Below are 17,948 nucleotides of genomic sequence, written 5' to 3'. Positions count from 1 at the left end.
CTAATTCTAGGTTTGCAATTCTATTATGTTTGCACTATATGAGATGATTGGGATTTATATAGTTAGATTTGGCAGCCTCTTGCATGCATATTTGACCAAGGAGATATATCAAATTTAGAACTTTCACTCTAAGAATAAGACAGTTGTAATTCATATTAGGATATTACAGACGCCTACTTGACTAAAATGTTTAATGTATAATACCTGCAATTTTTTAAGGTCAATTTTTAAATGCATTTTTTCTTGCATTTCAATCTTAGTTTTTTTTAATGGGCTTCTTTGCCAGATGACTGTAATTCATATTTGATTTTTACATTCTTTATATGAGAAAATCTTCCACAATAATTATGGTTTAATTTTGCTTATTAGTCAGTAGATGAACTTGTAGAAAACAGCTAGCAAAACAAAACAGTATAATAATAACTCATTACACTGGAAACAAAAAACTGAGAATTTTGAAAATTGAGAATGAAAAGAAAAATGTCTGTATAAGTATGTAGTTTAATACCCGTGGGTTTCTTCTCACAATGGTCTCAAAATCTGAAGGACAACCACTTGGTGAGAATTATATGGGGGCTTTAAAAGGTTAGTCAACTATTAAAACCCCAGGGAGACATGGTTATATAATTCTAATATTAAGTAGGATATTCTATAAATATGGTCTTGCCCTGAAGAAAATAATACTTAATAGAGTTTTCTAATCCTTAGTACTATTAACAGTATTTTCATTACTAATTTTTAAAAATTAAAAGAGATGTTTTCATCAGAAAATGTTTTAGTGTTACAACTAATGTAGCCTTGTTTTTATGAGTACAGAAGGAAAAATATGCTTCTAATAAGACAATATGGGCTTATAGTTTATGACTAAGTTCTTTTACATTGCTAAGTTCTTAACCCTGCTTACTATATCAAAAAACTCTAAAGGAAATCAAGGTATATTTCAATTATACCATGCTCTTGTGAATAAGGAATTGCCTTTTTAGTCACACTAAAATGAGACTAGGTATTAGTGCCATTTGAAAAGTGCTCCATGTAATGTTAAAGAAAAATATCATCATGAAAATTATAATGTGTAATGTCTGTTGGTAACCATAGAATATGTAAATATGGTGCCAATGAATAATCCCCTAAAGGATGCCAAATTTTCTGCCATATGCTGTCTTTCACTTTAAGAAGTTTGTTGCCAATTTAACTCATTCTTCATTTTGTGCTCCAAAATCTTGAGAAAAAAATAAATTCCAGATCATTCTCAAGAGATTTTCATTGGGATTGGAGCCAAAAATCACATATCTGCCTCAAGGGATCCCTTTTGAGCCTGGCTGGAGAAGCTATCATGGAAATAAGTTCAGATCTCCATCACAGGCTGTGAGCCAGAGCAGTCAAGAATCCATCTGGGACTGTAGATCAGAATTATTTGAAATCCACAGAGAACAGAGAAAAGGGCTTGGGTCTAATGTGATCCCAATCTTTACAGCTCAGAAGCATTCCCCAAACTCACATAATTTTTCCAAAGCCAGGGGGGTAAAGATTTGGAAGCTTAAATGAAACTGGTGAACAATAATAGAAAAGGCAGCTATCTGGGAGTTCCCAGCAATTTCTGTCAAAACTGAGTCATTAGTTTTCCCTACTACTCCACATAACACCAAGTTCTACACAATTCACTTAACTATTTTTTTAACCCACATGTCTTAATATAGTCCAAGGTTTAGCTCCTAAACTTTTAAAAGCTTTTTAAGATCTAGAATAGCACTGTCAATATAATACTAGTTAAATATATTTGATCTCTTGACTATGTGTTAATCCTAAACTGTTTTGTTTTTATGGTCAAGACTAACAGAGACTTATGAAAAATAAGACCCCAAATCTTAAATTATTGGCTTTGGGTTTAAATGACCTCCGCTCAACATACACATAATCAGTTTTATGACTTCACTTACTTTTAGTAACAACTCCCTCCAGTCGAATGATATTGGGATGGTCAAATTGTCCCATAATGCTTGCTTCGCCTAAGAAGTCTCTCCTCTGCTTTTCTGTGTAGCCCACTTTTAAGGTCTTGATGGCCACTGAAATCTCTTTTTTTGAAGGAAGTTTTAAACGGCCGCTGCACACCTCTCCAAATTCACCTGTTAGAATGCGGAAGAAAGCAACAAGAAAAGGCAAGAAATGATATTACAAAAATCATTAGTAGAGAGCAACTGTTTTATCTCAACAATTCAATTCAAAATATTTACACCCTTGACCTGCAAGATGTACACTCATAGACCTCCAAATTATTTTGGAAGATGGTAATCTGAGACTCCCTAAAAACCCTAGTCCATCCATACCCTGGTGATAAATGTGATAAGCTTTGAGTCTTCTGAAATATTGCATTATGAATAATGAAATATGAAAGGAAGAAGGAAATATGAAATAAGAAGAAAGTTGAAAGCTGTGTCTATTAGACTTCTCACTCCTTATTCTCATAGCCTCAAAATAATCAACAGAGCAGCACCAGTACAATGAGTTAAGCACTTGATTAAATTTGAGATGTGTCTTGCCATTTTGTTTTCACCAAGAGGACCAATTTGACTACATATTTCTGCTTTCTGAAAGCAGGAGCAACAGAGGATGATATGGTTGGATGGCTTCACCAACTCTGGGAGATAGTGAAGGACAGGGAAGCTGGCATGCTGCATTCTGTGGTGTTGCAGAGTCGGACATGTGTTAGCGACAGTGATGGCCACTAAATAGTGTCAGATATAGAATGTGTCTGGTTTGTTAAAGAAATCCTAATGTTGTGTAACTAGATGGGTTTTGTACAACTTTAAAAGTGATTTTTAATAGCAAATGAGATATTTTTCTGAAAAGGAAAATTACATGATCAATTTTTAGGCCTCTGTGGAATGGAAAAGCATTTTTGGTCCAACCCTCTTGCTGTGAGTTTTTACACAAGCCCAAGGTGTCAAGAAGTGAGATGCTTCTTCTCTATTTTTCATCCAAGTAAATCCTTCTCTCCACAAAGCAGCAGGTTGTCCTATTGATTTACCAACCACATCCCTATAAATGTATTTCCCAGATTTGAATCTTGCTCAGAAATCCAGTCTTGACAACTGTTTTCAAAACAATGACTTAGGCTGTAACTTATTAAAGTCAGTTAATGTCCAAAAGCAGTTATTCATACATTTATTTAATAAATACTGATCAATTGGCAACAGTGTGACAGAAACTATGAAAAACACATAGATATAATGTTAATGAAGGCAGATCTAATTTCTTTCCCTCAAGAAAGCATAGAGAAGATAGCAATATCTGCAGCTAGTGTGTTTTCAGGATTATAGGGAGAGTTGGGGCAGAACTTGAGAACATTCAATGATCTTTTTTAAATCAAAGGAAGAATATGCTGTTATAGATACATGAACATTAGGAGATGTCAGGATGCAAAGTACATCGCTAAAATTTGTAAGCAAGACTAAGAGTTTCTTTATGCAGTGTTATCAGAACATTGCCTAACTCCTATGCACTCTTTGTAAACATTAATTTTGGATAAACCATAAGGAGGCATTCATAATGAATTTTCACATTCTGAAATAAAGTTTTGCCATTATCATGTATCAATATGGTGTCATGGATCGTGTTTTAAATTTGGATATCATGACTATTTATTCTAAATGACAAGACACTTATTTGATAGGATAGATAGTAAAGAACTGTAACACAGACTATGCATTCTGAAGCCAGATTGTCTAGGGTCTAATTTTGCATCTGTCACTTATTATCTGTGTGATTTTGCATGACTGTGATTCTATGCCTTTGTCTCTTTATCTGTAACATAGGGACACCAATTATTTTCTACTTCATAAAATTTTGGTACAGTTAAAGGAATTAAAATATGTGAAGCACTTAGAAGAGAGACAGAAACATAATAAGTGCCATCTAAGTGTTGTTTACTACTTCTTCTTTGAGTACAAACATAGTATAAGAAAGATGAATTATCTACCTCTTAAGAGTTAGCTCAAAGTGAAGAATAAATAGAAAAGTTCTTTTTAAAATGTCAAATTGTGTTAATGTAAGAAGAGATGGTTGTGATGATGATGGTGATAACACATTTAATGTCCTATTGGACAAGTATTTGTAAAGAAAATTATATTCTGAAAGTACCTCACTAGGGAAGTCATAGGGGAACACTTTAAATTTCAAGTGGCCCAATTAATGTTTTTTCCCTTGTTCTCAATGGGAAAGCTGGACACGTGGACACTGGATTTTGAAATCCAGAAAGTGGTGTTTCAGTAATGCCAGTATTTTTTAAAAATAATAAAATTTAGAAATGTGCTTATTTCACCTGATAAATACTAGAAACTGTGACAAATAAAGTATACACATGTGTGTGTGTTCATCACTCAGTCGTGTCTGACCCTTTGCAACCCTATGGACTGTAGCTCAGCAGGTTCTTTTGGACACATGAAATTCTCCAGGCAAGAATACTGGAGTGAATTGGGTTGCCATTTCTTTCTCCAGGGGATTTTCCCAACCCAGGGATTGAACCCAGGTCTCCTGCATGGGAGGCAGATTCTTTACATTCTGAGCCACCAGGAAAGCCCACACTGGACACAGAAATGTTAAATTTTAATTCAAGTCGCTTTATAAGAACTGTTCTTAAAAGGACACTGTTGGAAAAATCAAAAAAGACTGGGCAAATGGAATGAATGCCTGATTTTTTCATCTAGTCAAGTTTTACATGATCTTATTCAATTAGATTTGCACCCATAAGGGAAAAAAAAGTAGATTATATCATTTCTAAATAAAAACACAGCTACAAGAAGATTATTTGTGAAGATACTCTTGATTTTTTAAAATAGCAATTACGTGCATCACTGTGTATTTGCTCTTTAAAATAAAATATGTTTTAAGAGAATAGGCAGACTGTATTTTGATTTAAGATGCACAAAGCACAATTGCTCAACATAAAATTTTTTATACTAATTTCATTTAGAAAAGGAAAAAATACACTTGTGTTTAAGTAGAAAGACCCTCAAAACCCATTCTCCTTTCATTGTTTTAATAAAAACATAATAAAAATACATATTGAGCAATTCTGTTATATAAGCTAAACACTATACATGAATTATCTGTTAATCCTCAAAAAAATTCTTAGAAGGCACTATTGTGATCAGTAGTGTCTAGCATAGATTTTGAAGTTGAAAAGTACAAGGTTCAAATTTTGGTTTTCCAATTAATGTCTACGTGACACTGGGCCGTTCAAATTTTCAGCTTCTGTTTCCTCATCTGGTTAAATGGTAATAATAATACCTATTTAAAAGTCTGATAAAATGAAACCATTTGAATGTCTAACACAGTATTGGAATTACATATTTTCAATCTATAGAAAACTTCAGATTGAGGGATAAAATTAGGAATTCTTCTGCTGCTGCTGCTGCTGCTAAGTCACTTCAGTCGTGTCCGTCTCTGTGTGACCCCATAGACGGAAGCCCACCAGGCTCCCCCATTCCTGGGATTCTCCAGGCAAGAACACTGGAGTGGGTTGCCATTTACTTCTCCAATGTGTGAAAGTGAAAAGTGAAAGTGAAGTCGCTCAGTCGTGTCTGACCCTTAGCGACCCCATGGACTGCAGCCTACCAGGCTGCTCCATCCATGGGATTTTCTAGGCAAGAGTACTGGAGTGGCTTGCCATTAAATTCCTCACTAAAAAAATTATACTACTTTGAGAAAATTAACTTATGCCTCAGTTTTAATTTTGTAATTTCCAATATGGTTATAATCCTTCTGGCTATTAAATGTGTAAATAAGAGTTTCTATTAAATCTATTTCTTTGAATAAAATTCTTGACCTAAAACTAGAATTTGTCCACATAGCTTTCCTCTATATTTAATTGACTATAAAAATTCTTTGATTGAATAATATATTCAGCTCTTTAACAGTGGAAGATAGCTGCTAATCCATCTAGCATGATTACTAATTTTTGTGAACAGCATTATTTTAAAAATTTAGAGAGGTATAGAAAGTGGTTAAGAGTATAGATGAAACGAGATTGGTCATAAGTGAATTGTGATTGAAGTTGTTGCAGAAATGAGTACATGCAGGATCATTATGGTAGGCTTCCCTGGTGGCTCAGGAAATAAAGAGTCTGCCTGCAATGCAGAAGACCTGGATTTGATCCCTGAGTAGGAAAGATCCCCTGGAGAAGGGAATGGCAACACACTCCATTATTCTTGCCTGGAGAGTTCTATGGACAGAGGAGCCTGGTGAGCTATAGTCCATGGGGTCACAAAGAGTCAGACAAGACTGAGTGACTAACACTTTCACTTTCAGGTTCATTATACTATTACACAATTTCATCTATTTTTGTAGACATTTAAAATATTATGAAACAAAATAGTTTAAACATTATAGCTTTCAAAATCTTGATTTCATATTCTATTTTGGTAATGACAAATCATTTAAAGCCTAATCAAGACAGACTAGAATTAGGAGTGTATATTATAAAGAAGGAGAAGGAAATGGCAACCCACTCCAGTGTTCTTGCCTGGAGAATCCCAGGGACGGTGGAGCCTGGTGGGCTGCCGTCTATGGGGTCGCACAGAGTCGGACACGACTGAAGCGACTTAGCAGCAGCAGCAGCATTATAAAGAAATCTTCCAGGAGAAGCATAATATATCTTGAAGATATACATATATATATATTTGCAAATAAAACAGGCAGTTTTATAGCTCTTATGTGGCAAATGAGACTATAGGGTGCAAAATACTGAAAATGGGGCATATCTCTAATTTTTTGCAAATATGCTTGAAGAGAAATCAAAGAGGATCTGCTCTAATTTTTAATGAGCATCAGGGATTATTAAGTGATTCAGTACAGATAGGCTTTCCCTTTATCTTATTGATCAGAGACCATTTTAAAGGAGTATGTTTTATCTCACCCTACTGTGTTCTAGGTACCTGGCTTGTCAATAATACCTGTATGTATATGGGCTTCCTTGGTGGCTCAGATGGTAAAGTATTTGCCTGCAATATGGGAGACCTGGGTTTGATCTCTGGGTCAAGAAGATCCCCGGGAGAAGGGGATGGAAACCCACTCCATTATTCATGCCTAGAGAATTCCATGGATGGAAGATCCTGATGGGCTACAGTCCATGGGGTTGGAAAGAGTTGAACACAGCTGAGTGACTAACATAAGCACACACTGTGTTCTAGATATCTGACTTTGTCAATAGCATCTGTATATATAAGTTTTTCTTAATGCAGAAGGCCCCAAATTTTGAGGTTGCAATATGTCTGGCCTTTTGGACATTGGCTGACCATGAGTAGATTTTCCTTCTCTCACCACATTCTCCAGCTGAGGGTGCTTCATATGCTATTGCAGCTTCCATGCTGGAGAACAGTGCACTCTTGTGGGGCAACATTAAAACCAGCATGACAAAACCCTTCTGCACTATGGAGCAGTTGATGAAGCAGAACTATACAAATGAAAGAGAGTAATAAATATATATCTGGATTAATTTTAGCTGGATTAACATAGATGTGCAGTGAATGTGTATGTTCTTAAGTCTTAGATTGTGAAAAAAGAAGTACTTACTCTTGTTTCCTTTTATGAACTGATGGTTTCATACTACCCACACATTTGAGTTTTAGGAGTATATAACATTAAAAAAAAATAGAAGAGAGATTTACTAAACTTTTTATTTAGATAATATGTGAATCACTCATATTATCCTCCTTGAATAGTAAATACTATTTGAATTCTAAATATTTCTTCAGTGCAGAGAAAAAGAAACAGAGAAAATTATATTTACATGTGTGTAAAAAAGAATCAATCATATATAGTACTTGCAGAAAATGTGACCTGATATGGAATGCATAATGCAGAGAATTCATTTTTCAGTCTTTCACTCTACTTCCCACATCAACATAACTAGTTTGTGTTTAAAGCAATATTGAAGAATGAGGTGATGTGTGTAATTATTGTACAGTGTTGTTTATTTTTCTTTTGAGTAGTAGTTTTATTCAAATAGACAATGCATATATTATGAATGCCATATATTTATACATAACTGTACAAAACATTGTTATTTTATAAATATCTATAATTTTTGAAAATATGAATCTACAATTAATAATCACTCCATAGGTGTTAATGAATTTACGATTGAGCAAATTAATAATTAAAACAAAAATATATCTATGTGAAAACAAACTTCAACACAAATAATTTAAGACTATATAGTGTTGCAGGCAGGTATTAAAATGGAGCACTTCATATTATTTAAACTATTCTCTCAATACAATTTTGATGGAATTTATATAAAATACATCATTTTTAAATTTTATTTTGTGTTTCCTAATTCCAAAGAAGAGTCAAGAATTACTTTTTTCCCTACAAATCAAAATTTTTCACTTAGTAGGCTAATTTAAAGAAAGACACACTTTTATCCCATGATTTCCATTTAGCCAAATAGACTTTGTGACACATGATCAGAATAACCGTGGGGAGACTGAGCTGCTGTGGCTGCAGCCTCTGAAACTCAATAAATAAAAAGCTGGACGTAACCTGTAAGTCTGGTACCTTTGAAATCATTCCATTCCATTAAATACTCCTGCATTTATTTACTGCTTGCCTTTCATCATGAAATCCGAAAATGTCCCCTTTCAAAGCAATATAAATGGACCTGAGAGTACGAGCAATCAATCTCAGGCAGCATTCTTATGCATAGCTGTAAAGTTGTAATTAACATATTTGGTTGGCATTGGGATTACTGTGGTGCTTACCTGCTCCAACAACTTTGTCAATGGATATGTTGGTGGCATCCAATTCCTTAGCAAACTCATGAACTGCTTGGGTAGGGTCCTCATATGTGTGTGGGTCAACGTAAGTTCTGAGACCTGGAAGTTTTACTGTTTAAAGAAAGGAAGAAAGGCATTACTGTAGCTCTATGTATAAAACTTTACTGAGAAAGTTTTATGATAACATTATTAGTTTAAAAAAGTCCCATGACATTGAACTGCATCAACCTTTGGTTTATTCACAGAAATTATCAGACGGAAAAGTTAGAGTAAATAAGTTAAACAATTTAAGAAAAAATATTCCTTGTAATGAGACAGAGAGAGGAGTTTTCTCTGTAAAAGCAGTAGAAGGAAAATGAGGGGGTTCTTGAGAAGAATGGTTTAGAATTGAGTCTGCCCAGAAATGACTACCTGAAACAAGAGTGAGTTAATGCCTTCACACTATCACACATGTGTGATTCAACAATGAAATAACCAAATATCTATTATAATGTCATGTGTGACAATAAAGGAAAGTTTCTGAAATACTCTCATAAGGTGGGATAGCTGCTGTAATTATAGATAAATTAATTAGAGGATATCAAATAGCATGTTTTTGTCTGACACTGTTCTGCTTTTGTTAACAGTCATTCAAAATTCTTCACTTCAATTATAGACCTAATTTAAACTGTGAGTATGTGTATATATGGGCTTCCTTGGTGGTTCAATGGTAGAGAATCCACTTGCCAATGCAGGAGACACAGGAGACCATGGGTTCAATCCCTGAGTGGAGAAGATCCCTGGAGGAAGAAATGTCAACCCACTCTACTATTCTTGCCTGGAAAATCCCATGGATAGAGAAGCTTGGCAGGCTACAGTCCATGGGGTCACAGAGTCAGACATGACTGAGTACACAAGAGATATAACATCAGTTAACTGAAATCTTACTGTGTGGAGCTTTTCAACATGAGTCCACGCTAAGTCATTTCAGTTGTGTCCGATTCTTTGTGACCCTATGGATCATAGCCCTGCAGGCTCCTCTATCCATGGGGTTCTCCAAACAAGAACACTGGAGTGGGTTGCCATGCCCTCCTCGAGGGAATCTTCCTGACCCAGGAATCAAACCCACATCTCTAAGGTTTCCTTAATTGTCAGGCGGGTTCTTTACCCCTAGGGTCACCTGGAAAGGTGACCACCTAGTTTTCAATATAGTTAAAGGCAATACAATTATTATCCATAAGTTTAATAATGGTGCTAAAGACCTAAATTCCAAACATAAATCATATTTATAGCTTATCAAATATAAATTTTCTTCATAGTTTATTTAATCATTCTGAAGATAGAAAATTTTCACAATGTTCCAAATTAAAACTGCACAGACAAAAGATATAGGGGAATCATTTTGAATTTGGTTTAATTTTAATGAAATTTCTATATTTAGAAAAATAATTCATATTAGAAACAATTTTGAATGTTCAAGAAACTTCCTCTGAAAACTTTCTCTAAAAAGGAAACCTAAAATCTATTAAAGAACATAACACTAATGCTTTAACATTAAATAATAATAAACTCCCACATTTTATGCATCAATATAACTGATTTTGATTTTAATTTTAGTAACATTGGTAAGATTATTTTAGCTAGGAAAGTGGACACTTAATAGTGACACATTTTTTCTCTTATCACACTATATTATTGAAGGATTTTTAAAAAATACTAAAATAGCAAATAAAATCAGAAATTTTCTTTTCTGATACCACTTTTTAATAGAAAAATCTTAATGGCAAAATCACACCTGAACATTCTGGAATTTCTGAAGGTTTCTTTGAGTCAGTTTGGTAGTTCACATGAAACAGGTGTAGGGACTGTCATGAGAGCAAATGTTCCAGAGAGCCTTCAGCACCATGGCCATTCAGCCAATGAGTCCAGGATTTCAGAATTTAGATTAAGAAATGATTCGTTTGCAAATCTACAGGATAACTCTGTGAATGCCATGTTACATGACATAATAATTTATATTCCTGGGAAACTTCCATAGACATTTTGAGTAAAGAAATATAAAGCATAAGAATAAATGGATTATAAGAGAAATGGTGACTGGGAGAGATTGGAGGTAAAAACCATTTTCCTCGGCCTCTTCTGCGGATGCTGTTGAGGCAACAGAATAGGTATGAAAGGTGCGGGAGCACGTGGAGAATTGAGGAGAAGATGGGTTAGACCCTCCTTCCTCTGCCTGGTGTTGACCCCAACTTTGGAAAAGGGCAACCACTCTCCATCCAGGGGCAGAGTGTCAATGATTGTGATGACACCCATAGCTAGGGAGTCAACATTCACAAAAAAGGAGAAAGTTTTTTGCCCTTTCTCTGGGCAAACTGTGAGTGGAGCTGATTTGAAGTAAGCACTCTACTTTTCTGCAGTACAAAGAACATACTAGGCATAAGAGGAGGAAAGTTCTGAAAAATATGCTTTTCAAGTGCCTAGCATTGAGTGACTGTGATTGTAGTTATTGCCCAGGAAATGACAGAGCCAACTGCCATTATTAGTAACTTCATGTTGCTGCTGCTGCTGCTGTCGCTTCAGTCGTGTCCGACTCTGTGTGACCCCATAGACGGCTCCTCTGTCCCTGGGATTCTCCAGGCAAGAACACTGGAGTGGGATGCCATTTCCTTCTCCAATGCATGAAAGTGAAAAGTGAAAGTGAAGTCGCTCAGTCGTGTCCGACTCTTAGCGACCCCAGGGACTGCAGCCCACCAGGCTCCTCCGTCCATGGGATTTTCCAAGAAGGTTTATTCACAAATAGAAATATCCTTTGGTTTCGTGGAGACAGAATTTGAGCTCAAAAATGCCCATTTCTTTGGAGCTCACACATCAGCTTGCATGCTTCTGCTGTTATTATAAACATTATTGCTTCCTATAAAAATAGTCACTGTTTAGTACAGTGGTCTACTATTTTACATTATTACACTAGAACTATTTCTACATTATCAATATTAAAACATTTTACTGTTAAAACAAGCAAATAAATTTTCTTGCTTTGGGATAAAGAAAACAGTAGAAGTAACCGAGGATTTAGTAAAAGATGTCAGGAAATGAAGTCTTCTTAGAACTTTTCTGTTTAGTCATTTTGGTTACATTTTAAAGAAGACACATCAAATGAAGGCTAGAATGTGTGACCATCCCGTTTTGATTTTCCCCCTAGTCATTTTAAGTTTGGCGACTAGTAAAGTAAGAAAATCTGGCATTCCTTTTCAAGGGAAATGGTAGCACCTTTAAAAATTACATGGAAAATTTTTTTTTTTTCTAGTAAACAGTTACAAATATTCCACCTTGCTGAATTTAAGGAAATCAGCTTGGGAGATGTTCACTGGCAAAATATGGATATGGGGCTAAGGGATACAAATTACTGCATATAAATTAGGTAAGCAACAAAAATATATTGTTTAGCATAGGAGTTATAGCCATTTACTCATAGAAACTTTTAATGGCATATGATCTGTAAAAATCCTGAATAACTATGGTGCACATGTGAAACTAAAATTGTAAATCAACTATACGTAAATTTAAAGAGGAATTACAAAGAGAATTTTAAAATGAGTTGTTAGGAAGGATGTCTCAAACATTTTAAATAAGCACCAGCTTTAAACAGTCTTGAAAGTGTGCTTTAGTTACCATTCCATTCCTGTCAACCCTAGAGAGTACCCATATTACTAAATAATCTAAAAATTAAATAGTCATTCCTGTATAAAATCAATCAAATTCATCACGATTGATTAAAATCAAGTAAATGGCTTTTCTATCCACATGACATTTAGAGATACAATACAAATATAAACACATATACACACATCTCCAAGAAAAATGGCCTGTTCACCATGGGAGCTCTGGCTGCTGATTTTTAACTGCTATCCCCAGAGGTTCCAGGAGTCAGGTGATTCAGGATGCAAGCGCATAATCCCTTCACACCAATAATTAAGAGCAACACACAGAGTAACTGGGCTGTGTCAAGAAAACCAGATAATAAACACATGCACACGTGTTAAGCTGCACTACTTTACAGCTCGTTCTGTGCAAACACAGTAATTTACATTTCCATTTTACCAGCATGAGTTGCCCTAAGGATAGCAAAAAAGTAAAAAGGCCCAGGCAGAGAGGCCAAGGGGACAGGATCTTAGGAGGTGAAACACATTTCTTTCCTTTTGAAGCAATATTATAGGATTTGTAACAAGGCTGGAGGGAATGGTTCATAGCTAGAGCTTTTCAAAGTAATACCAAATAAATGGTCTGAAATAAACCAGCTGTAGCATTAAGACACAGAAAGTTTATGACAGGCATATAAGTTACTTTATGTCCTTAAAGCTAGGGTAAAACACACTTCTTTTTTGTTTGGCTATCATAAGTACATTGTGCATTTGAAGAAAATTAAAGCTTTAGCAAACTCCGCCATAAAAACCAACAGCTAAAGCAGATTGGAGTCATAGAGGAACCTGCTTAAAACTGGCACACAGAAATTTATCAATGCTTCAAGTTTATGAGATTTATAATTCATATATAAAGAACCAAATCAGTATGGCCTGCTCTAAAGACAATATTTATATCCATTGTCCAACTCAGATTAAGATCAACTTAATCCACAGGAATGCAACTGTTTTGACTGATTTATGCATGGTGAATGTGATGCAGTGTTTTGGGGAATCGTGAAGGAAAAGCTAGATAAATATCCTGTAACTTGTTCATGCACTCTTTTAAAACTTTTGAGTTGTAGACCTAACTACTCTAGAATGAGATATTGATATTATATTATTGATATTGGTTTTTCTGTGAATTATTCTATAATGAGATGGAAAAATCAAACAATGCTTTCTGTGAACTCTGCCTTTCTGTCCATCCTACTTTAACTTACATTTTGGAAAACAATTTTTTCTTTAATCTACTATATGCTTCCTACATGGTAACAACAGATCATCAAGGTTTTACTGTAAAGTTACAACTTTTAGATGGAAGTTCAATGACTGATAGGAAGTATCATGTTGAACTGAAAACATTTATAGAAGGCAACAGCGAATGCCAAAGAAAGTAATGCTTACAAGACTACATTAGTTACAGTGTGATTATTGGAGAACATATAAGAATGAGTATAATCTTTGTACTAATTTCCAGGAGGACATGCCACTGATTAGTAATTGCCACAATAAACTGAGCCATAGTTTGGAAAAGCAAAACACCTGGAATGATTTGTTTCACCAGAAGGAAAAAAAAAATGAGTCTTTTTATTAGATACACATACTTTGTTTCTTAAAACAGTATTTATTTTAAAGAATATTAAAAAGGGACTAAATTGTTTGATATTAAAATAAGAGGGGAAAGCATTGACTTCCTTACCAATTGGATATCATGTAACTCCAAAGTAAAGTTTATTCTAAAGGCTTTCTCCTGGTTGGTTGACAAAATGGAGTCAGGCATTTCACATAAACAAAGGTTGTTTATATTTACTTGGCAGTTAAGAAAGGAAAAAAGATTCCTATTTAGATTTCAGCAAATAACTAGTAATAAGGAAATTGAAGATACGCTTTGCCTTTCAGCCATGCAGAGCTGACTATAGTTATGTACTTCCCATCATGAGCATTACTTGAATATAAACCACCAGTTACCCTTCATGTTAGCTTAAGTATGCTGCAATGAAGCCACATAAAAATTACTTAATGCAGAGCTGTGGATTCCTTTTTCCATTTAAAATAAATGTAACTTGCTCAACCTTCTGAATTCTCTCTGACAGGGGGAAGTTATCCAGTTTTAAGTCAACAGCTGCTAAAATTGAATTGGTAAAACCAAGACACCAAACATAGTTTAGAAACTTACAGTGTCCATTTCCAAAATGAAGTCTTTTTTCATCTGCACCATGTTTCGACTTATGATAGCCACAGAACCTAGAGGTGAATCAAAGGAAAAGAACACACAAAGTAAATATACTGAAAACAATGATCTATGTTCACAATGTGCAAAGCACACAAAAAAGGATTTTCTATGAACAATTAAATGCTTTAGTGAAAGTTTAATGACTTCATATTTTCTAAATCCTCTAGAGAAAGCTTCTTTCTCTGGGGATCCTGGAAAGCTGCCTAATGAGGAGATGTGGAGAGTCACTTCCCCACTGTGCAGACTCCTTCAGTTCAGTTTTTATAATGGCCCTAGCAAGTGTTTATAGTATTTTTGTTTAAAACAACTGCTGTTAGAATGAATGGAGGGTAAGGTTTCCATTGTTAGTGATTAGTGCTGTGCAGTGTTACCAGTGTTCTGGGTGAGAAAGTGTCAGGGAAATCTGGGGTGTATTTGATGAGAGAAGTGATAATTGGAAAAAGAAAGTAAAAACTAAGAGCGAGGTCAGAAGAGAGAAGAGAAATGGAATGTTTTGGAGAGTGTGGCAAGAAATTAATGAAAAAAACTCGAAACTAAAGGTGGGGGATCAAAAGAAAGGGAGAGAAAAGAAAGATCTAGAATACAAGTGGAGACGTTCTTATTCGTTAAAATAACTTATTGACCAAACTCTTCAGAGTTTAGTGGCAATTGAGGGGAACAAGCAATGCAGTAATGAAAGTAAGTTGTAAAACAGACTGTGAACGCACCTCCCAATCAAAACATAGGTGACGACTGTGAGGAGAATAATTGCTACCGCCGCTGAAATGGCAATCATTACCACTTGGCTATTTTCACCAGAGATGGAGAAAGCTGTGAGGTTGGAGAGAAAACAATAAGAAAAACTAGGCATTGACACAGCATAACTAACCTTTACCTGAAAAAGTTGATAAATTAAGTCATATTTATTCTGCTTTTACCTAAAAGATGGCTTGCTGTCTAATACAATGTAAAAAGAATTCTTCATTTAGTGTAAAATGATAGACATTTTGTATAATTATATATGAAGTTTCTGATTAATAAGATTAAATACCCTGTTTTCATGGTATGAAATGCTCACAACTAGTTGAGTATCTACTGCACGAAACATGCAGAACTGGTTTTCTCTATACTCATTGGCAAGAGACTCATCAGATAAACAGAAATCATCAGAGAAATACAGGGGATAGTTCAAGTTTCCCAGAATGAAATTATAAAAACGTTTTCATTAGTTTGCTTAGTGTCTAGCAACTGTATTTATTTAAAAGATGGTGTAATACCTGTCCCATGGACCTCAACACGTCTCACCAACAGATTGTCCCTGTCCCTGTATTTCCTACCTTAGCAAATGACCCATCACTCATTCGCTCACCAGCACCAGGTATTAGCAAATATTCTCCAGGAGCCAAATCTGGCCTGCCATCAATTTTCGTATAGCTCAGAAACTCAGAACAACTTATATTTTTTAATGGTTGTAACAAGTCAAGAGAAGATTTTGTGATATGAGAAAATTATGCAAAATTCAAACTTTGGTGTCCATAAATAAAATTGCATTGGAGCATAGCCACATTCATTTATTTGTTCATTGTCTATGGCAGCTTTTAAGGCCACCTCACGTGACAAGCTGACTCACTGGAAAAGACTCTGATGCTGGGAAGGATTGGGGGCAGGAGGAGAAGGGGACGACAGAGAATGAGATGGCTGGATGGCATCACCAACTCAATGGACATGAGTTTGAGTGAACTCCCGGAGTTGGTGATGGACAGGGAGGCCTGGCGTGCTGTGATTCATGGGGTCGCAAAGAGTTGGACACGACTGAGCGACTGAAATGAACTGAACTGAACTGAATGCTAAAATAGGTGAAGTTGTATAGGAGCAATAGAGACTGTATGTACTGCTACTGCTAAGTCACTTCAGTCGTGTCCGACTCTGTGTGACCCCATAGACGGCAGCCCACCAGACTCCCCCGTCCCTGGGATTCTCCAGGCAAGAACACTGGAGTGGGTTGCCATTTCCTTCTCCAATGTGTGAAAGTGAAAAGTGAAAGTGAAGTCGCTCAGTCGTGTCCGACCGTTAGCAACCCCACGGACTGGAGCCTATCAGGCTCCTCTGTTCATGGGATTTTCTAGGCAAGAGTACTGGAGTGGCTTGCCATTGCCTACACTAAGCCTAAAATATTTATTTTCTAGCCCCTTACAGCAAATGTTTCCTGACCCTTGACTAAACCAATGCTTCTCTAACTTTGTTACTCATTTGCTATTGTGTCCAACTCTTTGCGCCCCCATGGATTGCAGCACAACAGACTTCTCTGTCCTTCACTAGCTCCCAGCTTTTTCTCTCTAATTTATTCACATAAATCACTCGAGGATCTTTTGAAGGAAGCAGTTTAAGGCGGTCTAGAGTGGGGCCTGAGACTGTGCATACCTTATTAACTCCCAGTAATGCTGATGCTGCTGATTTCAGAACACAACATTTTACGTAACAAAGATGTAGGCCATAAATATAAAGTCACCTGTCCTCTCCCTCTCCTGATTATTCTGCATCCAATTAATCATGAAATTCTTTTAAATATTTTCGTTTCTGTCTTTATTTCTCTTCTGGATTACAATAAAAACATTCCCAACTGATCTCTATTTGCAGGCCTTGCCTATCTTAGCTGGCCACCAGAGTATTCCTGCTAAACAATGAGTTTGATTATGTCATTTTCATGCATAAAAGTTTTGCAGGACTCTTCGTCACTTTCTGGATAAAATGTGTGTCTTCCATTTAGGATCTGTTCTCTGTCTAAATCCCTAGCCTCATCTGCTAACAAAAGCCATAAGCATTCTAATCCCTATACTTTCTAAAACATGCACACTTCCTGGAACATTCCCTCTCATAGACTCATACTTTAACATTTATTGTTTTAATATTCGTAAATGCTGATTAAACAAATAAATGAGTTGGGTATCAAAAGAAGAGCTTAGAAGAGACGGTTAAGTTATATTATCACCTCTTCAGAAGCCAAGGTAACATTTTGAACCTGATGAAAATCTAAGGCTGGAAGATTTTCTCCAAAATACTTCAATTTAGGGAATAGTTAAATGATGCAAATTAAAAAAAAAATAGCAGATAGACTATTAGAAGTTTTCTAAACATCTGTAAAAAATAGAACTCAGAGTGTGGTAGGATGGTATACTCATAATATAAACTGTTGCAAGCACTTTATTCTTTACAACCAGAAAATTATTGTTTATGCTTCCATGGCAGTCGTGGGAGTGCCTGCTAGGATCTCACTACTGCCAAGACTGCAGTGGGCAGACAGCC

At 35.7% G+C, this 17,948-nt stretch overlaps 1 protein-coding gene across 1 annotated transcript in view; it reads right to left on the bottom strand.

Moving 5' to 3' along the window:
* The window catches only part of EPHA3 (EPH receptor A3), a 432,011-nt gene that overhangs the window by 60,126 nt on the left and 353,937 nt on the right, over positions 1-17,948 (bottom strand). The window contains exons 8-11 of the mRNA XM_055433436.2: positions 15,374-15,476; positions 14,610-14,677; positions 8,760-8,885; positions 1,938-2,123 (exon numbers count right to left, since the gene is read on the bottom strand). Of these exons, the coding sequence (XP_055289411.1) occupies positions 1,938-2,123; positions 8,760-8,885; positions 14,610-14,677; positions 15,374-15,476 (483 nt within the window). The remainder of the gene's footprint in view (positions 1-1,937; positions 2,124-8,759; positions 8,886-14,609; positions 14,678-15,373; positions 15,477-17,948) is intronic.

Source organism: Moschus berezovskii, chromosome 1, assembly GCF_049115385.1.
Source record: "Moschus berezovskii isolate FMDL1 chromosome 1, NW_MosBer_1.0, whole genome shotgun sequence".
In the NCBI taxonomy this organism is placed as follows: domain Eukaryota; kingdom Metazoa; phylum Chordata; class Mammalia; order Artiodactyla; family Moschidae; genus Moschus; species Moschus berezovskii.
The sequence above is the reverse complement of the archived record's forward strand: the minus strand, read 5'-3'. Positions and strand labels throughout refer to the sequence as shown.